The 23177-nt window shown below is 54.2% G+C and overlaps 9 protein-coding genes across 9 annotated transcripts; 8 read left to right on the plus strand and 1 right to left on the minus strand.

The window, feature by feature from the left end:
• The first annotated feature begins 190 nt into the window (after nt 1-190).
• CONPUDRAFT_169438 (uncharacterized protein) lies at nt 191-3045 on the plus strand. The gene is made up of 4 exons (XM_007776182.1): nt 191-547; nt 606-1106; nt 1157-1456; nt 1614-3045. Exons 1-4 carry the CDS (start codon nt 308-310, stop codon nt 2727-2729), a joined length of 2157 nt encoding a protein of 718 aa, XP_007774372.1. The 5' UTR covers nt 191-307; the 3' UTR covers nt 2730-3045.
• Nucleotides 3046-3316: 271 nt separating this feature from the next.
• Nucleotides 3317-6502, minus strand: CONPUDRAFT_147221 (uncharacterized protein; the record flags this gene model as incomplete). Its single annotated transcript, XM_007776183.1, has 10 exons — nt 3317-3387; nt 3437-3495; nt 3550-4045; nt 4094-4432; nt 4484-4813; nt 4859-5308; nt 5358-5474; nt 5527-5824; nt 5912-6074; nt 6130-6502. 9 exons carry the CDS (start codon nt 6500-6502, stop codon nt 3491-3493), a joined length of 2571 nt encoding a protein of 856 aa, XP_007774373.1. The 3' UTR covers nt 3317-3387; nt 3437-3490.
• A 163-nt stretch (nt 6503-6665) lies between these two features.
• CONPUDRAFT_65876 (uncharacterized protein) lies at nt 6666-10244 on the plus strand (the record flags this gene model as incomplete). Its single annotated transcript, XM_007775922.1, has 10 exons — nt 6666-6954; nt 7027-7104; nt 7155-7666; nt 7722-7923; nt 7976-8204; nt 8253-8382; nt 8438-8613; nt 8661-8757; nt 8809-9275; nt 9524-10244. 10 exons carry the CDS (start codon nt 6666-6668, stop codon nt 10242-10244), a joined length of 2901 nt encoding a protein of 966 aa, XP_007774112.1.
• A 330-nt stretch (nt 10245-10574) lies between these two features.
• CONPUDRAFT_169440 (uncharacterized protein) lies at nt 10575-10941 on the plus strand (the record flags this gene model as incomplete). Its single annotated transcript, XM_007776184.1, has 2 exons — nt 10575-10802; nt 10853-10941. Coding segments are annotated over exons 1-2 (267 nt in total), but the record flags the coding sequence as incomplete, so codon positions are not given.
• A 47-nt stretch (nt 10942-10988) lies between these two features.
• CONPUDRAFT_85379 (uncharacterized protein) lies at nt 10989-11586 on the plus strand. Its single transcript, XM_007776185.1, has 3 exons — nt 10989-11110; nt 11161-11397; nt 11448-11586. The coding sequence occupies exons 1-2, from the start codon at nt 11108-11110 to the stop codon at nt 11371-11373; spliced, it is 216 nt and encodes a 71-aa protein (XP_007774375.1). The 5' UTR covers nt 10989-11107; the 3' UTR covers nt 11374-11397; nt 11448-11586.
• A 2320-nt stretch (nt 11587-13906) lies between these two features.
• Nucleotides 13907-15938, plus strand: CONPUDRAFT_85380 (uncharacterized protein). Its single transcript, XM_007776186.1, has 2 exons — nt 13907-14193; nt 14249-15938. The coding sequence occupies exons 1-2, from the start codon at nt 13915-13917 to the stop codon at nt 15662-15664; spliced, it is 1695 nt and encodes a 564-aa protein (XP_007774376.1). The 5' UTR covers nt 13907-13914; the 3' UTR covers nt 15665-15938.
• Nucleotides 15939-15990: 52 nt separating this feature from the next.
• On the plus strand, nt 15991-16507 carry CONPUDRAFT_159125 (uncharacterized protein; the record flags this gene model as incomplete). Its single annotated transcript, XM_007776187.1, has 2 exons — nt 15991-16001; nt 16051-16507. 2 exons carry the CDS (start codon nt 15991-15993, stop codon nt 16505-16507), a joined length of 468 nt encoding a protein of 155 aa, XP_007774377.1.
• A 1828-nt stretch (nt 16508-18335) lies between these two features.
• Nucleotides 18336-19874, plus strand: CONPUDRAFT_169442 (uncharacterized protein; the record flags this gene model as incomplete). Its single annotated transcript, XM_007776188.1, has 4 exons — nt 18336-19107; nt 19169-19359; nt 19417-19502; nt 19563-19874. The coding sequence occupies 4 exons, from the start codon at nt 18336-18338 to the stop codon at nt 19714-19716; spliced, it is 1203 nt and encodes a 400-aa protein (XP_007774378.1). The 3' UTR covers nt 19717-19874.
• Nucleotides 19875-20832: 958 nt separating this feature from the next.
• Nucleotides 20833-22869, plus strand: CONPUDRAFT_85381 (uncharacterized protein). Its single transcript, XM_007776189.1, has 4 exons — nt 20833-22163; nt 22226-22428; nt 22484-22569; nt 22626-22869. Exons 1-4 carry the CDS (start codon nt 21695-21697, stop codon nt 22771-22773), a joined length of 906 nt encoding a protein of 301 aa, XP_007774379.1. The 5' UTR covers nt 20833-21694; the 3' UTR covers nt 22774-22869.
• The last annotated feature ends 308 nt before the right edge of the window (nt 22870-23177 follow it).

A 23177-nucleotide genomic window follows, 5' to 3' on the forward strand; every position in this document is an offset into this window, starting at 1 on the left:
TCGGTCTCCAGCGTCTCTCTGCTGCTCTGCGCATCTAGGACTACTTGATATGGCATGTTATAACTAGGTTTTTCGCGTCTATGGCTGGTATTCCATTAGGATGCAGATGTAGCTCCTCGGAGAAGACACTGCACGTGACCGCGTTGTGCGCCATTAGCCACCCGCCTCGATCGTTTGGACCTAGACTGGGCGCGTCGCCACTTTGGTATATATTCAGGCCCCCGCCGCCCTCCTCTCTTTCCTCTTATCCACATCAGCAATACCAGAAACACAGAAACAAATCACAACGCATACCGCAATTTACACGATGATCGCCATTCACGACGACCATCAAATCGTTCCGGACGGCCCTCCGCGTCGCGCGAACTACCAGTCGCCCCCCGCCAAGGCGCCGACTGCTCTCGCCTGGAAGGACAACCCTCTCTGCTTCATGGCCGCCAAGAAGGCCAACGCGGAGAAGGACTCCCTCAAGGAGCTATTCAGCGAGGGCGAAGACGCAGCCGAAGGCGAGGACGATGGGGCCAAGGCGAACAGACATTCGACGGCGGTATGTACTGTACTCGCTCGTCAGCTCAGTGGCTGATCGCTGCCCGCCGTTTGTTTAGTTCCCTGGCGAGGACGACGACGCGCCGAAGGTCAACAACGGTGTCGACGTCAAGAAAGTCGAGGACTTCCTCAAGAGCATCCTCGATGATGTTGCTCTCAATGGCAAGACCGCTGTTCAGCGGGATGCGGACATTGTTCCCGCCGACTCCCTCTCTGATTTCGAGGACCTACCCGAGACGACCACTGGCGACGCCCACGAGACCGGTCCTGCCTTCGAGGACTCAGCGCCGGCGATCGCAACGTGCGACGCCGGATGCTACTCTCCAATCCTCCCGCCGCGCCAGCTCGAAGGTATACACGAGGCCCCGACCGCTCGTGATACCCACAGTACCAGCCAAGCCACTGAGGCCCCAGCACCGGTGATCCCGACGTGCGAGGCTGGTTGCTACTCACCGACTTTCCCGGCATACGAAGGGGAAGGTCTGATCGAGGTGGGCTACCAATGTGAGGTCCTCGAATATCTAGGAGACGTCGACGAGGAGATGGAGCTCAGCACGCCCGTGAGTACCGCTCGCTATTTGGGAAATTCAACACGCTCACGCTTTTGCAGGTTCTCGACATGGAGATGGGAAACAATATGGCGACAACGAGCAGCGCAATGGACATCGACGTCGACGTCGAGCATGGCGCTCTCAGTGCTCCTCTTCAATACGTCGAGCACTCCAGCCTTGGTGCCCGCGACCAAGAACTGACATATTCGACTCTCGACAGTCGCTTTCAACTCGACGAGGACGATAACGGCACTCCACGCCTCGTCTCCAGTCCGACCATGGACAACATGTCAGCTTTGTTCACCACTCTCGCCATCCGCGACCACCTCGACTTCGGATCCCCGATCGAAACAGTCCCCGTACGTCGTTATCGCTCCCAATTAATATTGCAGCTAATCAGTCTCTAGACTTGCGGTGTCAAGCATCCACTCTGTGGAGGGCTGCGAGGCACAGACATTGAGGCAAGTCCCTCGCCTCGCCGATCCACCATTAATCCTAATCATATCTACATGATAGATGCCACCGTTGAAGCGCCAGCAACACATCATCCGCCTTCGTCGCTCAAGGTTCGAAGCCCGCGTGAAGAAGCTGCAGCAACAGAAGCGCATACCTGCCTTCCCTCGCGATCGCTCGGAGTTTTCCTCACTCCTGCCTGGTCTTCCGCCTGCGGCCCTCATTATCAAGGCATTTGCACCAGTACTGGCTCCACCGCCAGTGCACGGGTTCTCTCGGGAAGACACCTTCACCGACACGACCACACCAGTAGCAGCCCAGGTTCCAGTCACTGAGCCGCTGCCAGTCCTGCACGTCGCTCTCGGTCCCCCTTCCGACCGCTCGGTGGACGTCGTCACCGTTGAAGCACAAGCATCAGCACCTACCCCATCCCATGCGCTGCCTTTGGTAGTTCTTCCCGTTGCTGCGCCGGTCGTTCGTCCTTCGACGACTGACGCCTTTGATGCCGTCCCTGAGTGTCTGCGCTACCGCGAACCGCCCAAGTGCGAGAACGGGCGCCGATCCAGCGCACGCGACGCGCTCGCACAGGCCAAGGCGGACCGGAAAGCTCGGAAGGCCGCCTCTGTCACTTCCACCGCCGAAAAGGAGAACGAGGATCCCGCCATCGCCGACCTCATTCGCATGTTCATGCCCGAATCTGCGTCCATGGAGGAGGATCGGATGACGGAAGACAACCGCCGTCGTTCGTGCGTTGCTCCTAGGCATGCACCGTACACGCGGCCCAAGGACAAGGACGAGGGCGGGGACGAGAAGGCGGACTCGGTGACGCCGTTGCCGCCGCCTCCGGTGTGGCTTGCCAAGAAGGTTCTTGGCATGTTCAAGAACTTCAGTGGACGATGCATGGACGTCGACAAGAGTCAGGAGGTGGCACTGAAGGAGGACCAAGGGAGGATGGAGTATGAGAACGAGGAGGACGATGAAGAGGAGGAGATGGAGGGCGACGAGGAGTGTGACGAGGAGGAGATGGACGACGACGAAGAAGTCGAAGAGGACGAGAACGAGGGGGGCGATGAAGGTAACGACGGCATGGAGGACCACGAAGTACAGCTGGATGAAGGCGAGGCTCCTGCCTTCTCCGATCACGAAAGCGATTCCGAATCCGACGCTGCCGCCCGCTAGAAGATCTATAACGACGACGAAAATCTAACGACACTAAACGGCGAAGAAAACAGGACGAAAATTAATAACGAACATATACCCTGCATCATATATCCCACAGCACCACACGATTGCCATCGACCACTATCACTTGCATACTCGGATACCTCCATGACAACTATACCCCAACCGGATGACATTCTTTCAGATTTTCAACGCTGCATATAGACTCAACCATCACTGCACTACTGCATCACGACACAATATCCTCTCGACTTCCGATCCTTTGCATGCCATACACCCTTGTACCACCACTGCGCCCCGGACGCCGACATGAGACCCCCTCCGCCACTGCATCAGGATTTTGACACGTGTATTAACCTGTATTAAGTAACGTTAAGCGACGGTTAATGCAGTCAAATTCACCCCGATGGATAAGTAGGGTCCCGGACCGCGCTAATGGGAATGCATTAGCTCAACTCGCTCAAGGCTGCGGATGGTGCATTATCTCGTATTTGCTCAGTTTTACGCGCATTAGAAAACAACGTGATATGTATTGATGACCGGCATCTAATACACCGGCAAATGCAGTCAAATGCTAGTAAAGTGCTAGGTACAGATACGAGAAATGCGTCATTAGATTGTAGTATGCATAATGGAGACGTTCGCAACCACCGTTCTATCGCAAGGTCAATGTAGAGTTCAACGAGAATAAAGAAAGAACGGACCGATTTGAAGCACCAAGGACTAAGAAGAGCCGAACAGGACGACGCCGAAAGAGTTCAAACTGAAGTAAGGTCATAAGAGATAGAAAGAAAGGAAAGATAACGACACAACTTACAGATGATGTCACGGAACGCGCGCTCGTCCAGTTTAGGCTCGAAGTGCGAGGACTGACTGATGGCGGCCGAGTTCTTGAGCCTGCGAGGGGGCGCGGTGTACTTGGTCGACATCGCCAGTGCCTCGACAATCCGCTCGTTCGGGCATCGATTGAACAGGAACGAGTAATTGAACGTTGACTCCTCGTTGTGATCCTTCGAAAACGGGAGGATGGAAGACGCCTCGGAGTCAGGATCACCGGACTCCTCAGGCTCTTCGGGCTCCTCTTCGGGTTCCTGGTCCGCGTCGTTCCCGTCGGTGTTCGCCTTCCCCTGTTCCTCGCGCTCCTTCTTGGCGGCCTCGGCTTGCCCCTTCTCCTTCTTCTTGATGGCGTCGAAAGCCTTCTTGGCTTTGATGACGTTAGAGACAGTCAGAGTAAGGTCCTTGTCGATGGCGCCGAGGGCATTGGCGATGTCCCCGAAGCTGGCGTCGCGGACGAGGACAAGGGCGCGGTAGCACTACAAAATAGGCGTGAATAATGAGTAACATGGAACACTATCACTTACCGCGGCGGCAGCAAGAACGGACGCAGCGAAGGGGGTATGGATCGTGTTGCCCTGAACGTCTTTCCTTGTCGGAATGAAGTCCGGGACGTGAGCACTACCTTGGATCGCGATCTGGTGGGTGGCGAAAACAATCTGGAAAAACTCTCCTTTGAACATACCGCAGGGCTTGCCCTCGCTTGTCTTCCCGTCGTTGAGGAACTGGTCTCCGAGGATCTGCTCGTTGACGAAGCCCAGCTGGAGGTCATGGGTCCACAGACCCTGCTGCGCGAGGGCAGCGACAAGGGCGGCAATGGCGGTGGATCCAAACGAGCTCCGCCACTCGTTCAGCTTCTTCTTCGTCTGGTACGTAGGAAATGTCAGCTAGTGTTCAGTTATGAGAAAGGCACATACCAGCCCGAAAACGGCCCCTTGGATGGTTTCAGTCCGCGGGAGAGGCTTCCCATAAACCACACGCCAAGCCTTCGCAATGGCGTCCATGAGATCAGCGTCGGTGATATTCCAGGCTGAATCCCTGCTGCCGACATGGTCGACAATAGTGGGAAGGAACTCGTTGCCCCAGCGCTGTTGGTCGCGAGCACCAGGGGGGAGATCGGAGAGCAACCAAACGCGGCGCTTGCCCGGGTTGCTAGAGGCTTGCAGCGGCTGACTGTCGCTGTCTAGGGCACTTGTCCGGCGGCGCTTGACGGCGCGCTCGATTGAGGTAGAGACCTGAGCATGCGTCTGACAGTATTGTTAGATCAGATCAACTAAGAGAATAGCACATACCTGTTGAGTGGTGCGATCTTGAGGCTTGTTGCCCTCGCCGTTCTCCTCGCCCTCACCGTTCTCCTCGCCCTCGCCGTTCTCCTCGCCCTCGCCGCTCTCCTCGCCCTCGCCATTCTCCTCGCCCTCGCCATCTTCCTCGCCCTCGCCATCCTCCTCGCCCTCACCGTTCTCCTCGGTCTCCATCTCCTCAACAGCGGCCTCTTTGATGCCTTCCATGTTGTTGCTAGCCAGCTGGCTGCCCGTGTCCTCGTCCTCGTCCATCTGGTCGCGCTCTTCCTCGGCGCCGTCGTCCTTGTTGCTGTCTTCCTGGTCGACCCCCGTGTGGGTGTCAATGGGGTCGTCGACGTCATCCCATATCAAGGGCTCCGACGGGTCCAATGGATAGCGTGGCATGCGCTGTGCCTCTTCCATCGGGAAGTCCCAGTTGGGGTCGCCAGGGCTTGAGGTGATCTGATGCGATTGTCAGCCAAAACGATGTCAAGCCAAGGATGTTACTTACATTCGGAACAAAGGTAGACTCCTCGCCCACGTTAGAATTGCTAGCCTTCCGCTTGAGACCCCGAGGGGGAGTGGGCTTAGTCGCAGGTGGCGCAGTGGGCTCGATCAACAAGAGGGACTAACCAAAGTATCAGTCCGCCATAAAATCTTGATAAATACTGGTTGCTCACCTGTCCAGTTCCCGCAGCGACTGCACTCCGCTCCTTCGCCACATCATCGGCAGTGTCTTCGGTGTGAACACCGACACCCAAGGCTGTATCTTCCTTCTCCTGGTGAGCAGCGACGATCCTTGGCTTTGGCTTGACGTTATGGATCTTGCTGCGGACAGTCGTCGCTGCGGAGCTTGAGGTCCGTGGGCCGCCAAAGAAACTGGAGCTGGATTTGGACGACACGCTCTGGTTGTCCGTGGCAACCCCTTTGGACCAGCTGGCCACGCGCTTGAGAAACTGGACTTTCGTAGCCGGGGGACTGGTGTAGGAGATAGCGAGGTCACGGTAGTATAGTGTAAGTTCAGTCAGCTGGAGCATCATGATGGAGCGGAAGCAAAAGACTTACGCATCACCGTCCTTGCCTTTCATGGTAGGTGGCTGATGGCCCGGGGCTTCCGATGTCACCGAGACTTTGATGGCATCAAGTCCTTCTCGAGTGGTGGTGATGTCTTTGCGTGTCGTTGCTCTTTCCTTCCTAGGCACTGTGACCTTTGTCTCCGGCTGAACGGCTGTCAAGGACAGGTAAGTTGTCGCTCTCATCTCAAGGTTTGATACACTACTAACCTTGGCCACCTTTCCTAGCACTGGAGGCAGGAGCCGTGCTCGAAGACGTAGGCTTCGTAGTCTTCGTCCCTGCTTGAGCTGACACCTTCTTCTGGGTCGTCACCGGTTTCTTCTTGGGCATTGGCTTGGGCTGTGCGGCCATCTCCTGGCGGTGCTGCTCTTCGTGCTCAACAACCGCAAGACGTTGGATGCCGGAAGCTACACGAGCTTCATCAGCATCCTTCTGAGCGTCCTGCTCAGCCTTTGAAAGGCGCTTCTTGGCGACGGACGTGCCCTTGGAGGGGTTGGGGGCAGGAAGGGAGACTGGTTTGGTGACGCGGGTGCGAAGCGCGCGGTCTGAGGGCTCTATGGAGGTGTTGCGCTTGGGAGGCATCGTACGAGGGCGAAGAGGTGTGGTGGTTGAAGTTCGAACCAGTGAACACGTAAGTGCCACTGGCAGTGTCTGACTGAACGTGACGGCGTTTACAGCATGAAATTGAACCGCAGTCCTCGCTTAACCTTAGCTAATTTCGCCACGTCTCCTTCGTCCACCCAAGATGCCCTCAAAATCGAGCACCAAGTCCAAGTCGCAGCGCCAGACAAAGGGCTCAAAGGCCAGGATCCTCGACCAGCGTTACACATGCCCTGCCGAAGGCTGTAGTCGCATCTGCCGCAACACAGCCGGTCTTACGCAACACTTCCGCAGCCAACATACGGGCGACATCCAGGACTTTTACTATCATCAACCGGCTCCTCCTAGTCCTCTCCTTCCTCACGCACCTCCCAGCCGTTCCCCTTCTCCTTCTGGCTTCTCCCTTCGCCCATCTTCCCCTCTCTTTGATCCATGTCCCCCTTCGTCACCTTGCAACGGCTACAGGAGTGAAGACGAGGCCCAAGACCCTCCCCACAGAATCGAAGACAATGATGACGACCCCATGGTTGGAGACGCAGTCAAAGTCGGACGGTTAACGAGATACTTTCATAAGTTTCTTACCGGTATGTTCTCTGAATTGTCCTACTGTGTATTCACTCATGCATTTTGATAGGTCAAAAGTGCAGCTCGACTGGCGAATTCCTCCCACCCGGCACCCCACCTAGTCCTCCATCCAACTGCGATACCGACGACTGGCACCCGTTTGGCTCGCGGCTCAAGTTCGAGACCGCCGACTTCTTGTTTCGAAACGTCCAGATGTCGGCCGACCACATCAACTTCCTCTGCCGGCTATGGGCAATGTCCCTTGTGAAGCATAACGACAACCCACCATTCCGCGACCACACGGATCTCTACGACACCATTGATGCATCAAAACTGGGAGAAATCCCGTGGAGATCCTTCTCTGTCAAGTACAACGGCCCGAAGCCCGCGCGCAGTATCCCACCATGGATGGGCGCCGAATACGATGTGTGGTTTCGTGACCCACATCTCGTTGTCAAGAACATCCTGGCGCGCCCTGACTTCAAGAGCGAGCTTGATTACACCCCCTACCGCGACTACGACGAGAACGGAGTGCGTCAGTACGAGAATCTATTCTCAGGAGACTGGGCTTGGGAGCAGGCGGTGAGTTCATTAGCTCGTTCTTCTTCTATGCATGTCCTGATGCGTAGCAAACTAGGACATCATCTCTCAAGACCCGGCGACCCATGGATCAACGTTCGTGCTAGTGATCCTCGGGAGCGACAAGACCACGGTCTCCGTCGCAACCGGTCTTACTGAGTACTATCCCCTCTACCTCTCCATCGGCAACGTTCATAACAACACGCGCCGAGCTCGCCGGAATGCTGTTGTTCTCATTGGGTTCCTGTCCATCCCCAAAAGTAAGCTTTCCCCCACTCGTTGGTGCAGGCAGCGTATCTGACTTCCACTTAGCCAATAAGACCTTCTCCGGCGACCCAAACTTTCGAAAATTCCGCCGTCAGCTGTACCATGCCTCCCTGTCAAGCATCCTTCAGTCGCTCAAGCCCTACATGACGAAGTACGAGGTGGTCCCTTTCGGGGATGGGTATCATCGTCGCGTGATATACGGCATTGGGCCGTATATTGCCGACTATCCCGAACAAGTCCTTCTTGCAGGGATTGTTCAAGGATGGTGTCCGCGGTACGTACTCCCCGCATGGTCGACCTCACGTATCTTATGCTTTGTTAGCTGCTTGGCTTTCCCAGACGACCTCGACACCCAAAGCATGCAACGGACTCGACATCACAACGAAACGCTCGTGCAAGAGCTTCCTCCGGGGGTATTATGGGATGAGTACGGTACAATTGCGGATGTCGTGGTACGTCGTCCATCAGTGCCTGCCTTCTGAACATCTTCCCTAACTACAATCACAGCCATTCACGAATGATTTCCCCCGAGCTGACATACACGACCTCATCGCGCCTGACATCCTCCATCAACTCATCAAGGGAACCTTCAAGGACCATCTCGTCGACTGGGTCGAGCAATATCTCGAGAAGACTCACGGGAAAGCGCGGGCTGCTCAGATTTTAGATGATATTGATCGACGGTGAGTTCTCCTTCTCGCGGATTCTTCCCGTACTTATGCTATACTAGAATCGCTGTCGCCGCCCCTTTTGCAGGCTTAAGACGATTTCCGCAAGGGAGGGGATTTAAGCAATGGACGGGGGATGACTCAAAGGCTTTAATGAAGGTACGCTCATTCGATTCCTTGTGCTCAATAATTTCTAATAATTCTACGAAGGTTTACCTTCCCGCCATCGAGAACCACGTTCCTCCCGACGTGGTGCGCGCGTTCCGCGCATTTCTCGAGTTCTGCTACTACGTCCGACGCAATGTCATCACCGAGAAGGACTTTGACGACATGGACAACGCCCTCGCGCGCTTTCATCGATACCGGAAAGTCTTCGTCGACTCTGGGGTCAGCATGACCCTCTCCCTCCCCCGCCAGCATTCCTTGGTTCATTACAAGTATCTGATACGAAGGTTTGGCGCGCCCAATGGCCTCTGCTCGTCCATCACCGAATCCAAGCACATCGAGGCCGTGAAGGATCCCTGGCGCCGATCAAGTCGGTTCAATGCCCTCGGTCAAATGCTCACCACCAATTCTCGACTTGACAAGCTCGCCGCGTGCCGTGTCGACTTTGATGCACGGGGAATGCTTCATGGAGACGGGCTTGAGAAGGAGCTAGCTCTATTGGAAGAAGGTATGTAATCCCCTTGCTTGCCTGCCGCCTCGCGCTTACAGTGTGTCTATCAGCCGAGCAGCTACTACAAACCCTCATGCTCTCGCCTGATGTCCCTATCCATCCCAATAACCTCTGCAACCGCGAACCACGCTCCCGCTCACTTGAGTCCGACCCTACCGACGAGCAGCAGCTAGATGGATCACGACGTATCAAGAGTGTCGGGATGATAGATGGGAGGGAACTCGAGGCTGAGGTAAAGCTGGCAAAGAGCCGAGGTGCGTACTATCACTCCTTCCCCTGCTCGCCTTCCTTTCTGACGACATCAGCCCGCAAACGCGCCCGCACCCTACCAGATTTGGCCCAAGAAATCGGCGCACCCACCATCATTGAGGAGACACGTCGTTTCCTCTTCTCTGCCCTCCGCGCTCACGATCCCCGGCTCAAATACAACATCCACATTCCCATTGAAGAATGTCCCCGCGCCCCTATGAAGATCACCGTCGTCAATTCTGCGGTCTCGACGTTCCGGGCGCCAAGCGACAACTGCGGCACGGGTGGCCTGAAGCGCGAGCGTATTCGATCAACGCCTTCATGGCGGAATGAGGCTCCGCGTCAGGACTGCGCATTCCTCCTTACGAACGAGTCATTGCCCGGAACGCTTTCGATGGACGTTGCTCGTATCCTCGCCTTCTTCAAGTTCAATCTCCAGGGGACGGTCTACGAGTGCGCTGTCGTGCATTGGTACGAGTACTATTCGAACGAACGTGATGACCTAACGGGGATGTACATTGTCCAGCCTATGTACAGACGAGATGGCACACGACACACAGCTGTTGTTGACGTCGATACAATGGTCAGGGGCTGCCACCTCCTCCCCGTCTTCGGAAAGGATCCCGTTCCTGAAGATATGACCTGCCATCAGTCGTACGATAGCTTTGATGGATACTACATCAATCGTTTCATTGATCATCACGCGTTTGAGTTAGCATAGTAGGTTTTAGTCTTACTACTTAGCTGTTACTTTATACGCCAATACATTTGCATTTTTTTGACTTCATGGGGGATTGTTAACTTTGCCGGACTTAACTGAGCGCGTATACATTTGCTAGTTTGGGTTGCACCTGCCACGGCCACGACCGCGCGGTAAATGCTCGTTAAGTGAGGTAAAGTCATCTCATTTCGGCTAATTCACGTGTCAATTTCCTGATGTGCATATATCATCATTGTACACTAGGATCTCATCCCGATACCCACTGGATACCCCCACTGCTTACGCTCCTTTGTTCCACGCATATACCTGCACCGTCTTCATCCACCTGCGACACCATACCGGCCATCCGTCGACGACTGCTCTTTTCATCACGACTGCATGACTGCACCACAACACGGATTTCATCCGGCCACCATCTTTTCGGCATTGCATATATCTATACCCCACCTGCACAATTATACCCCGACGACGCTGCACAATACCCAGCGCGACGATTGCTTCCCCGGAGACTTATACCCCAGCCACCCGATGTGGCTATGTCAGACGACGAGGACAATGGTACATGTTGACGTGCTCCCCGCGGAGATGTGCGACTAATATTTCTTCAGAGTCGCCCAATGCGCCAGCCTCGCCGCCATGTTTCTTTTCCCGGGAGCAACTGCTCGCGAACCCTGCCGCGTTTTGCATCTTCATCTGAGCACCATCTTCTCGACATTGCACACATCTAATACCCCACTTGCACGACTATACCCCACCTGCACAATTATACCCCGGCCATGCTACGCAATACTGGGCACAACGACTAATTCTTCGGAGACTTCTACTCCCACCACCCGATGTGGCTGTGACAGATGACGAGGGTAATGGTACGTGCTCGCATTTGCCCAGCAGGGATGCACGACTGACGCTTCCTCAGAGTCGCCTATGCGCCAACCTCGTCATCGCATTTCTTTTCCGGCTAACCAACTGCTCGCTCACCCTGCTGCGCTTCACTTTCTCATCTTTCCACCATCTTTTCGGCATCACACTCATCTATACTTCACCTACACAATTATACCCCGACCATGCTGCGCAATATCCAGCGCGACAACTAACTCTTCGGATATTATACCCCAACCACCCCATATGACTATGGTAGGCGACGAGGGTAATTGTACGTTCTCACGTGCTCCCCGCGGAGATGTGCGACTGACACTTCTTTAGAGTCACCTACGCGCCGACCTCGTCGTCGCCGATCTGCTCCCCGCCGCATCCACTTGCTCACTTGGACTCTGTTTTTGCTTCGTACCGTCTTGCATTCTGCTTTTACTTCCTACCATCTTGCATTTTGCTTTCGCTTCCTTCACCTCCTTTATTTATTGAGACGTTGAACGGACTCCTCATCTTCTTCTTCTCCATTTACTGAGACCAACCACGGACTCCTCATTACTTTACTCACATTAATTTCCATCATCGTTTCTTTGGCGGCCACGATCGACGACAAAGGCTAAGGTACGTCTGCGCATACACTCAGCGAGGGCGACTGCTGACCTATCTTTGTCTCTGCGGTGATAGACGCGTGCTCGCTGGTCGAATGCGCATACTCGCCAGTCTTTGTCGGCGTTGTCCACCCCGCCCATCGCATTCTTCCCTTCTTCATGATCTTCATTTTTATTTTATTGAGATATCGGACTCGGACATTTTTCCTTTCATCTTATTCATGTTTTATCACGCTTTGATCTTTACTTGCATCTCCTTCTTCATTCATTGAGACCAACCATGGACTCCTCATTACCTTAATCCTATCTACCATCTTCCTTTCTCCGGCAGTCGCGATCGACGACAAAGTCTGAGGTACGTCTGCACATACGCTCAGTGTGGACAACTTCTGACCCATATTTGTCTCTGCAGCGACGGACACATGCTCGCTTGGTCGACTGCGTGCAATTGCCAGTCTTTGTCGTCGCTGGTCTCCTCGCCCCTCGCTTTCTCGTCTTCTTCACCATATCCCTCTTATCTTCGTCCCTTTGTTTGAGACATCGGACTCGAGCTTTTCTTCTTTCCCATCTCACTCGTATGTTATTGGACTGGATCGACGGCAAAGGCTACGGTATGTCTTCGCATACACTCAGTGGGGATGACAGCTGACCTATCTGATGTTGTCTCTATAGTGCGTGCTCGCTCGGTCGACTGCACGTGCTAGTCGCCAGCCTTTGTCGGCGCTGGTCTCCCTTCCACCCGCTTTCTCCCCTTCTTCATAATCTTCTTTTTCTGTGTTGTCCACTTTGCATCACGCTTTCATCTTCACTTGCATCTTCTTCTTCATTTATTGAGACCAACCATGGACTCCTCATTACTTTTACTCATAATTACTTCCATCTTCCTTTCTTCGGTGGTCGCGATCGATGACATAGGCCACGGTATGTCTGCACATATAATCAGCGGGGATGACAGCTGACCTAGTTTTGTCTCCACAGTGACGGACGCGCGCTTGCTCGGTCGACTGCGCGTACTAGTTGCCAACCTTTGTCGTCGCTGGTCTCCCCGCCCCTCGCTTTCTTCCTTTCTTCATGATCCTCGTTCTATCTGTTGAGATATTGGACTTGAACGCTTTTCCCCCATCCTATCCATGTTTTTTATCGTGCTTTGATCTTCACTTGCATCTTCTTCTCCATTTACTGAGACCAATCATGGACTCCTCATTACCTTAATCATATCTACCGTCTTCTTTTCTCCGGCGGCCACGATCGACGACAAAGTCTAAGGTATGTCTGCGCATATACTCAGTGGGGATGACAGCTGACCTATCTTTGTCTCTGCAGCATCGGACGCGTGCTCGCTTGGTCGACTGCGCGTAATCGCCAGCCTTTGCCGTCGCTGGTCTCCCCGCCCCTCGCTCTCTCCCCTTCTTCATGATCTTCAGTTTCTTTGTTGAGATATCGGACTCGAACACTTTTTCTTCCATGTTATCCATATCGTATCATGCTTTTATCTCCGCTTGCATCTCCGTGGACTCCATCCGCATCATTCCAGACTATGTTTTCATTAGCATTTTCTCGGACTCCATTTGCACCATCCCAGATTATATCTTCACTTGCATCTTCTTGGGCCCCACAAGCACCATCTGCTCACATATACCCGGCGCTCATTTTTCCTACGATCCCTCGATTTTGTACCGATATACTTGCATCATACCATACAGCATACGATAGCATCTTGGACCATCCAAGTCATCTATACGGTTACGAACATATATCTGTACATTTATTGCATATCTGCATCATGAATACACCGGAAAACTTGCATCCTATCATCCCGTATCTTGCTCGCACATAAGAGACCCTCTAGCTGCACCGACGACTCCGAGTCCACTTCATGGGTTCTTGTCACACTCTTTGCATTGCAGCAGCCATACCTAGTCCTTACTTCACTGCATCTGAGCCGCTCAAACACCACGAACGACCCATCTTTGAGTATGCCTGAACAGCAAACGAAACCCTCTGAAGACACTATATTGGGTGAATCACGCTGATTCCGTTGCGGACGCGGACGCGTCCAGACGCGTCTCCCGTTTGACACACGGCGGTACGTCCATCGTGCGCGCACGTCGGCGCTAGCGTGGCTCCCGTTTTCTCCTTTTGCATTCACACACACACGTCGCCTAATACCCCTTGAAGGCTGAAGCTTTTCAATGAATCGTCCAAGCAATTGTCAAGATAGAAACAACGAGGAGCCAGGAAACGCACAGGCACACCCTGCCCTCTTCATTTCTGAGATCACGTACCATTTGGCAAGCTTCGTTGCCTCCAAAAGCGACCTCGTATCTCTCGCTTTGACTTGCCATGCACTCTCTGAACCCGCCCTCGACATGCTGTGGACGGATCCGCCGAGCATGTTGCCTCTGCTTCTTCATCTTCCGGGAAAGCCTGTTGAGGTCGTGGAGGATGAGCAGGATAAAGGCGTCAAGAAAGTACACAGTTTGATCTAATCCATGTGGACCTTTGCATTGCTAATGTGCTTGATAGACTGTGTCCCTCAACCATGCATTCACCATCGAAGATTGGGACGCCTTCCTCAAACGCGCGCGACGGGTCACCTGGCTCGCTCAGGCGACAAGTCATCGCATTGACTCAGAGTATGAGCCAGAGGTCACGTATCACGACATCTCACCGAACGTATTTCGCGAGCTCTGCTCTGCTCCCACAGACATCATCTTCCCTCGACTAAAACAGCTGCAATGGGGTGTCCCTCCCGAATACGCAGAACACGCACTTCCCTTCCTACGTATGATCTTGAAGCCGACTATCACCGACTTGGAGATTTACCCCTTTCCCATCGCCGAGAGCGATTTCCTGATGTCCCTCGAGCAGTCGTTGCCCAACCTGAACGTGTTCCGGTATCGGGAACAGGAGATCTTCGCGGCTCCAGGAGAGGATATCACAACCGCCAAATTTGAAGCATTCAACGCACTCCGCTCTCGGATCATTCGGTCCTGGAAGCGCGTCGAGAATCTGTGGTGTGGATATCTTGATCTCGACGCGCTTAACCACCTCGCCGGCTTGAAGGGCTTCAAGGTGGCCCGCATTCCTCTCGCGCCCTCCATCGTATCTCTTCCATTTCCGCCAGGTTCGTTCCCTTCCTTGCAGGCTCTCACCACCTTTGCCCCTGAGGGCCAAAGTCTTCGGATTTTCGCCGATTTCCTGAGAGTCGTCAAGATTCCGTTCGTCAATCTACATCTCGGTGCAGGCTTCATCGAGGCAACCGCTTTTGAGGACCTGATAAGAGTGCTCGTCGACAGTGAGCATACCGACAAGATGGAAGCACTCCGCATCGAAGAACTCACCTTCCACCGCGCCGACGGAGATGGCGTCACCATGCCCGTCATGGAACCCCTCTTTGCCTTTGCGAACCTGCGCGAACTCTTCATCGATGTTCTCCGCGTCGTGCGGCTAGACGACGGCGACATCCTCCGCATGGCTGAGGCATGGCCCAACCTCGAGCGGTTCTCGATCAACATGAGAAGCGGGTGGAAGCAAGAATCCAGTATCACCCTCCGCGGCCTCCGCTCCCTCGTCGAACGCCTGCCGCACCTCTTCGAGCTGCGCATCGCCATTGACGCGTCCGCAGAGGTCGAGGGGCTCGATCTTGGTGCGTTCGAGCTCGCGCCCGGATATGCCGCAAATGATGACTGCATGTTGTTCCGCCTGGACCTGCTCGACTCGAAGATAGGCGACAATCATAATGAGGTCGCGGCGTACATTGCAGACATTTTCCGTGGTTATGATTTGCAGCTGGAGGACGTACCACTAGCGTGGACGTTCGGATTTGTCCCTCGCGATTTGCTTGCTGAGTGCATGCTGTATAAGCCGGGGTGGAACCATGTCTCCAATTTGCTCTACGCTGCCACAGAAGAAGCCTGGGGAAAAGACATCCTGGATTAAACTCCGGAGACGTAATGAGCGGAGATGGTGCCGACGAGTCTGCCTCTGGGTGATGTCTGGGTATCTTTTCTCTCAGTGCTTGGATACGTTCACTCACGACATGCATATGCACTCTGTAAACGAATAGAACATACTTGATATTTAACTGCATATAGCGAGCCACGTGTTATCCGAGTAGTTGGATTAACCGAGTGTGTGCCACAGCCAGGGACACGTCTCAGTTTCGACAACGCGTTAGCGAGATATTCTTCCTCTACTCTAGCCACCCTCTCCCACTCTTTAGGCATACTCGCCTCCAATGAACTCAAGTCACCAAGGCAAAGACGATGGCAAAAGCGTGGCAGTGCCTCGAGAGGCTGTGCATCGATCATCAACAAGAAAACTAGGTGGAAGTGGAGTTCTGGCGTCACCCGCGAGGGCCTGCGTTCCCTCACGGCGTGGACTCTTCGCCTCTCAGAACTATGCATTGCCATCTATGCTTCCGCGGAGGTCGTAGGGTTTGATACTGGCGAGTTCGAGCTCGCGCCCGGATACGCCATGGGCGATGGCTGCATGGCGTTCCGCCTGGACCTGCTCGACTCGAAGATAGGCTCAGAATATAAGGGAGTTGCCGCATGTCTTGCGGACACTTTCTGTTATCATGACTTGCATTTGGAGGACACGCCGCTGGCGTGGGGGTTCCAGGTCGTCCCTCCTGATCTGTTTGCCGAGTGCATGATGTTCCAATCGGGGTGGAAGGAGGTTACCAAGCTGCCATACGAAGCCACAGAGGAAGCTCGGGAAGGAGACTACTCTGACCCGAATTTTGGCGATTCAGATGACTCAGATGACACCGATGGCTAGCTCTGGGCGATGACTGGGTGACTGTTCTCTCGGGACTTGGACATGTCCGCTTGCGTGCGCTCTGTAAAAACTACACTATATGCTTAGTATTCTGTTGCACATAGCAAACTAGACTGTTTGTACATACCGTCGTATAATTGAGGGTTTACCTGGAAGGCACCCTCAGAATCCTCGCGGCATACTCACATACGAGTGTAGGGCCGCGATACATATAGTGTTGAGATGGATTGGCGAACCATATGCATATAAGCTAGGTATACACATATATTCTTGCTATCTTCGAGTCTTCCCTTGTTATCCGAGGTGAGAATGACGCGTGAGTCTGTGAGAGCTATATATCCTTCATTAGATGCCACTTCAAACAAAGAGGCACTCATTTGGTGGTACCTTGCCCTCGGTCAAACATAAGCGGGATCTTCGCCGAGCGGGTGCCTTGTTCTCGAACCCGAGGGGATATTTTTAGGGCTAGGCCTACGGAGCCGGATGTGGGGGAGATGAATGGCCGATTTTAAACGTTAGAGTTGCTACCTCTCGATCGAGGCCTGGAAGGTGCCTGACCCGAGCCAAGTCAATGAAGTCATTATGGGGAAACGAGGATGCATGAAGAGTACTTGCGTAGGTCTCGCGGGTCAAGTATAACCTGACAACAACCTCACAGCGTCGTATTGAAGTCCTCTTTAGTACATGGAAATAAGCATGAGAGCTTCAAGCGTCCCCTCTCGTACCAACTCTTGATGAATCTATTCTCCAAAGCGCGATTATGCACGTTGCATTCAGTCTCGTATCGGAGCCTTCTTTCGATGTTAAGCACCTAGAGGGAGCGCTCAAACAAATTAGAGGGTCGTGAATCCTCGTGAATCTTGACCCGCCGCCACAGACTCCATTCCCAGACGAGGCAAGGAGTTGTCATCGCCGGGAGACGCCGGGAGTGCGGTAACCGCTGGTAACCGGCGCTAAGAATTCGCTTCTCATGATTAGCACCCACGACCAACCCACGCACGCTGGCACACACACGCTGCCCATAGCCGCCAATCCTGCGTCCGTGCGTCCTCATACAGCATGTCGGATACAACAGCAATTTCTATGTGCTCTCGGTACCGATCAAGTACTCTTATCGTTGCCGCAGAAGCATACAGTTCCCGATGACGAAGGCTTGTGACTAGAAGGAGGATGGCAAGTTGATGGATTTTAAGGTTAGCACAACCTCCCATACCCATTTTGTCGCTGACATGCATGACAAACAGACTTTCGGAGCCTTTGATAGATTGTTTTTCGCCTCATGCGGATGACTTTGACAGCGGGCTAGCGCTGTTTGACGTGACACTTCGGTGGCTTTAAGCCTTTCAACCTCAGAAGTTGGTCTGCTTGGCGCTCATTGGTCTTCGAACACACTCAGCCCACTTTGACTACTAGAGAAGGAGGACGTAAATGCAGGGAAAATATTGGGAATAGCGACAGCAGCATACCCTTCCTCAATACCTGAGCTTGGCCTCAACGTCGTGGACTAGGTAAGTTTCGGGTGCCATGCAATCAAAGCGTCTTCGCGTTGATCAACAACCAAATTACCCACCCGTCAGATCCGCCCATTCCGCTTGATCACGGCAGTTATCGCTAATCCTCGAACTCGTGTTCACCCTTGTCATCCTTGTCACAATGCTCAGCAGTGCTGCCGGAGACAGAAAATTTCCGGCCTGCCAGCAGAGGCGGGTGCGGTATAAAACCTTTGCGAATCATCAGCAACCCCCCAACGACTTCCTTGTCTTCCTACGTGCTTCACGCCTCCCTCCTAAGCTTTCAAGCTTCCCCCGCCCCTCACACTCTTTTCACAATGCGCTCTTTTGCATCCCTCACCATCCTCCTGTCCGTCGCCATCGGCGCCTTCGCCGCCCCCATCCAGCCCATTGACAGCGTCGTCGGTACCCTCGATGGCCAGATCCAGGCTGGACTCAAGGACGTCGGCTCTATCGCTGGCTCGCTCACCGGCTCGCTCAAGATCTCCCGCGACGAGCTCCCCGGTCTCAGCTCCGCTGAGGGTGCCGTCACCGAGGCCGAGTCTGTCCTCAAGCAGCTCGGTCAGGAAATCGAGTCCGCCACTGGCTCCATGAAGGTCTCCCGCCAGCTCCCCGGCGGTATCGACGTCACCAGCCTCTCTTCCGAGGCCCAGACTGAGATCGACCAGATTCTCAAGCAGATCGAGGCCGCCGCTCCTGCCAAGCGCCAATCGTCGGTCCCCGTCCCCAACCTCACTGCTGTCGAGAAGCAGGTCGAGGACGCCGTCTCCTCGCTTGAGGCGGAGTTCGAGAAGGCTGCCGGCTCTCTGAAGGTTTCCCGCCAGGTCTCTGACCTCTCTGGCCTCGAGGCGCAGATCGAGGCTGCCATCGCTGAGATCGAGAAGGACGCCAAGGCCTCCGCTGAGTCCGTCAAGGTCTCCCGCCAGCTCGGCAACATCCAGGGCGATATCCAGACCGCCATCGACCAGATCGGTGTCGAGGTCGGTGAGCTCACCGGCATCCACGCTTCGCGCGCCGCCGCGCCCCAGTCCGTTCCCCAGATCTGGGCCGCTTTGATGAAGCAGATCACGCCCGTCGCTGAGTCCCTTAGTGAGTAGTGGCCCGCTGGTTTCGTGCTTCATGATTAGTTTTCTGACCTTGGCGGACATAGTGTTCACCGATGCCAACAACGTCACCGAAGCCGTTGCCTCCCTCGAGAAGCTCCAGGCTCCCCTCGAGACCGCCATCAAGGAGGTCCGCGCCCTCGCTGGCGCCGGTCTCGACCTCAAGGTCCTCCTCCAGGACGTTGACGGTGTTCTCGATGTCAACGCTTTCGCCAAGACCCTCGCCGCCGATGCTGCCGTAGGTCTAATTTAAACGTTTTTTCTAACTTGGCTGCTCACTCCTCTCTGCTCACAGACCTTCTTCAAGGCTCTTATCAACGTCTTCAAGCTCGCTGACAAGGACGCCAAGAAGGCGCTCGGTCCCCTCGTTATCAAGACTGCGTACGTCTTTTTTCACTCCCAGTTTTCCCCTCGCAGATCCTAATGAGAATGTCGGTTTAGTACCCTCCTCTCGCAGTACCTGACCGTCGTCTCTGCCATCGTCACCGGCCTCTTCGTCGAGCTCGCTCCCCTGCTCCTGCCCCTGTCCACCTACCTCCAGACCCTCGGCCTCACCGCCTTCGCCACCATCCTCCAGTACGGCTCCAAGCTCTAAAGCGTTTTTATGCCATAAATGACACGATACCACCGATGCCCTTTCCCTGTCCATTTATTATCTCTGCATATAACGTATTTAGAGCTATTTAACCGCTGATTCGGCGCTGGTCCCGTATTGCTGGTGTCTTTTTTTCGTCGTTGGTAGTTGTATATTCGGAATTGGAATGTTATAACATACATTCTGTTCGCTTACCTGCTTTAGCATTGGTCTCTGTCTTTTCCGAGTTCATGGTCGCTCACTTGTTTATAGTCCTGCTGTAGCCATTTCGTTGATTCTCTCGAGAGCTATCACATTTCTTTACTGTTATCCTCTCTATCGTCGCAAGCGTTGGAAGTGAGGTCGCTGGGTTCAGCCACCGAAAAGGTCCGACCTTCGGGGGAAAGACTATCTGATGGCCACCGAAGGTGCGTTCGGGGTTTTCCGGCCGATAACACTGCGCTGCTTCCATCTTCGCACGTAGCAACAAATGAGCATCTTCGGCGGGCGGCTTGTTTGTTAGAATAAATCCGTGCGCCGATTGGCTTGTTGGAAATAACGCCAAGAGCTCCATTCGTCTCGAAGGGCGGTTTTTAGGTTCTCACTCAGGGTGGTGCAATCTGATGCAATCCTTAATACTACTAGACCTGGGACAGTTAGCTCCGAAGGCAACAGTGTGGATGAGTGCGAAGAGTTAGTTCTTGCTGAACCATGAACCAGGGGAGCAGCTTCAATAAAGACTAGTATTTTGGTAGTGAGGCTATAATGGTCGGTTTCTTAGCCAACACCGGCGTTCTCAAGCCTGGGCCTGCGCTCGAATGGATGTCAGACAAATCTCCGAGAGCCTGGAGTGGTCCTCCAGGCACTGGCGCCCTGAATGAAAGTGCATATAAGACGCAGGCCCATGGCCTGCTCTATGTGGTCGTACCCCACCTACTAATTGCTGTTGTTGCCGCTACACACGAAAGCAGGTGAGGAGGGACGTGTACGCGTCGGCCGAAGCACGTGGTTTGCGCCAAGGCACGCCCGGATCGCGCGTTGCGACATCATCCCGCTTCATAATTGTTGCTCGTGGAGCTCGAGTCACCGGCGGACCGACAGCGATCTACAGCGACCTTCATCATCCTCTGCGTGGCCCTGGGCCTTCTGATCACTCATCTACGGCCAACATCCTCTTTTCGTGGTGCTGAAAGGACTGTATGTTTGGCTTCTCCTGGGGCGACGTCCGGAAACTTGGGGAATTCTACAGCGCGGCGACGAATGGTCATCACCCACACTAACGCCTACCGGTTTGGATGCTACCAACTTGCTGGATACCAATATAACAAAGCTAGGGTTCTGCAGAAATCTTCGACCAATCGGCTGTATAATTTGCACACGATGATATGATATCAAGCCGAATGATCCGTGGACAAGTACTTGCGCTAAACTCCTTTCTTAGCTCTTCTCTTCTGGACGTCTGCATCAAAAGTTGAAACGTTCCCAATTTGGCTGTCATCTCAAATAATGTTTGGCCTTCAGCTGGATGAACTCCTGAATCTAGTTTGCCGTTCTCTGTTCTCTGGTTCTGGTCGTCACCGACAAGTTCGCTTTGAGCTTAAGATGTGCAGACCTCGGTGCCGTTAGTCGCTATGTGGGGCGGCGAAGGTCAGCATCTGCGTAATTCCGGTTTATGTTTTTCACAGCAGGGATAAGGTCTCCCAGGAAACCTTCCGCGCGCAGCTTCGAAACCCGCGCCTACGGACTTTTCCCTACACGATCACCCGGAAAACCAAAGGATTTCACAGGCCTCGAAGTCTTTGGGAGACGTATAAAACCCTTGCACCTCCCTCACCTCGCCTTTTCTCTAGACGCTCACTGTCTTTCTGCTCTTCGCCTGTACTCGCTGTATACCTTGTATACATCCTCTCCTTTCGGAAACCTACAGTCTTTTCTCGCTTCACAAGCAACTAGATCCCGCCACCCACACCCGCCCTAAACACCCATACACTTAGACACCATGCGTTCTTTCGCGATCTCCCTCATCTGCACTTCCGTACTCGGTCTCCTCTCCGGCGCTATGCCCGTCAAGCCCGTCGACGGGTCCCTTCCGGTTGTTCCCCCCAGCAACGCTTCGCTCCCGGCGAACGCCTCGCTTCCTGTTCCCCCGAAGAATGGCTCGTTCCCTGCTCCCCCGGTGAACGGCTCTTTCCCCATTCCTCCCAAGAACGGATCCTTCCCCGCCCCTCCCAAGAACGGCTCCTTCCCCGCTCCCCCCGTGAACGGCTCGCTCCCGGCCGTTCCTGCGAATACCTCGGCCTCGGCTTCGGCTGGTGCTGGCGGTCTCCTCGGTGACCTCCCCCTCGCCACCGTCATCGCCTCCCTCGATGCCCGCAGCGCCAACGCGTCGGCAGGCAACGCGAGCCAGAGCATCGAGGTCGTCTGGACCGAGATGTGGACTGAGGTTGCCCCGCTCGCGCAGTCCCTCCGTACGTTTCCGTTTCCTGTTAGATCTGAACAATGCAAACTGACGGATTTTTGTACCGGTCAGTCTACGTCAACAAGCAGAACGGCACCGCCGATGTTATCAAGCCCATCCTCGGCAAGATCATCGCGCCTCTCAACGCGACCCTCAACCAGCTCGTCAACTTCCAGCACCTCGGCCTCAGCGTTGACACCCTCCTGACCGCTGTCGGCGGTGTCGAGAAGCTCACCGTCGGTGGCCTCGCTGGTATCGTCGGTGGTGACCTTTCTGTAAGTTATGCCATCTCGTTAAAGATGAATCAAGCTGACGCTTAACGCGCTTCAGATCCTGTTCAAGGCCCTCGGCGCTGTCACCACCAACGCCGCGAGCGACATCACGGCTGACCTCGTCCCCATCGTCACCTCTGTCGGGTAAGCCCATCCCACTTACACGCTCCCGTGCCACGTCTAACGTGTTCCCCTTCTAGCATCCTCGTCGGCCAGATCCTGACCGTCGTCCTCAGCCTCGTTACTGGCCTCCTCGCCTCGCTCGGCCCTATCCTCGTTGACGTCGGTGGTGTTCTTAACAGCCTCGGCCTCGGCCCCATCTTCGCTGCCCTCGGCATCAAGCTCTAAGCTTGGTTATTTGGTTTATCTATATTACTATTACATTCGTACTTTAGTCATGTCACGAGATCGCACGTCTTGTTGAATGATATACCCTTCCTTAATACCTGATACGCCTCTTTGAACTGATCAAATGAAAGCATACACCGACAAACAAACGTTGCAGATTGAGCTCGGTGCTCAATCGTTTTATGTGAAATCTTCCTCGGATAGACGCACGAAACTAGCCAGTGGGAGTATATATAGGTGACGCATACAATTTCATTCAATGGGCATATCGAGTCAAATAACAAACGTGTCAAACACACGGGTACAGACGACAGCTGAATCAGCGCCAACACATTAACCTACAAAGCGGTTGCGAATCATACGAGCAATTATGAAGAAAAAGTAGACATTACGTCTAGGTGCGT

The sequence above is a fragment of the Coniophora puteana genome (genome assembly GCF_000271625.1).
Source record: "Coniophora puteana RWD-64-598 SS2 unplaced genomic scaffold CONPUscaffold_16, whole genome shotgun sequence".
NCBI lineage: Eukaryota > Fungi > Basidiomycota > Agaricomycetes > Boletales > Coniophoraceae > Coniophora > Coniophora puteana.

Coding starts and splice junctions, on each gene's coding strand:
- CONPUDRAFT_169438 (XM_007776182.1), top strand. CDS start 308: ATGATCGCCATTCACGACGACCATCAAATCGTTCCGGACGGCCCTCCG. Junction 548..605: donor CGAACAGACATTCGACGGCG/GTATGTACTGTA, acceptor CCGTTTGTTTAG/TTCCCTGGCGAGGACGACGA. Junction 1,107..1,156: donor AGATGGAGCTCAGCACGCCC/GTGAGTACCGCT, acceptor ACGCTTTTGCAG/GTTCTCGACATGGAGATGGG.
- CONPUDRAFT_85380 (XM_007776186.1), top strand. CDS start 13,915: ATGAATCGTCCAAGCAATTGTCAAGATAGAAACAACGAGGAGCCAGGA. Junction 14,194..14,248: donor AGGATAAAGGCGTCAAGAAA/GTACACAGTTTG, acceptor TGTGCTTGATAG/ACTGTGTCCCTCAACCATGC.
- CONPUDRAFT_85381 (XM_007776189.1), top strand. CDS start 21,695: ATGCGTTCTTTCGCGATCTCCCTCATCTGCACTTCCGTACTCGGTCTC. Junction 22,164..22,225: donor CCCGCTCGCGCAGTCCCTCC/GTACGTTTCCGT, acceptor TGTACCGGTCAG/TCTACGTCAACAAGCAGAAC. Junction 22,429..22,483: donor TCGTCGGTGGTGACCTTTCT/GTAAGTTATGCC, acceptor AACGCGCTTCAG/ATCCTGTTCAAGGCCCTCGG.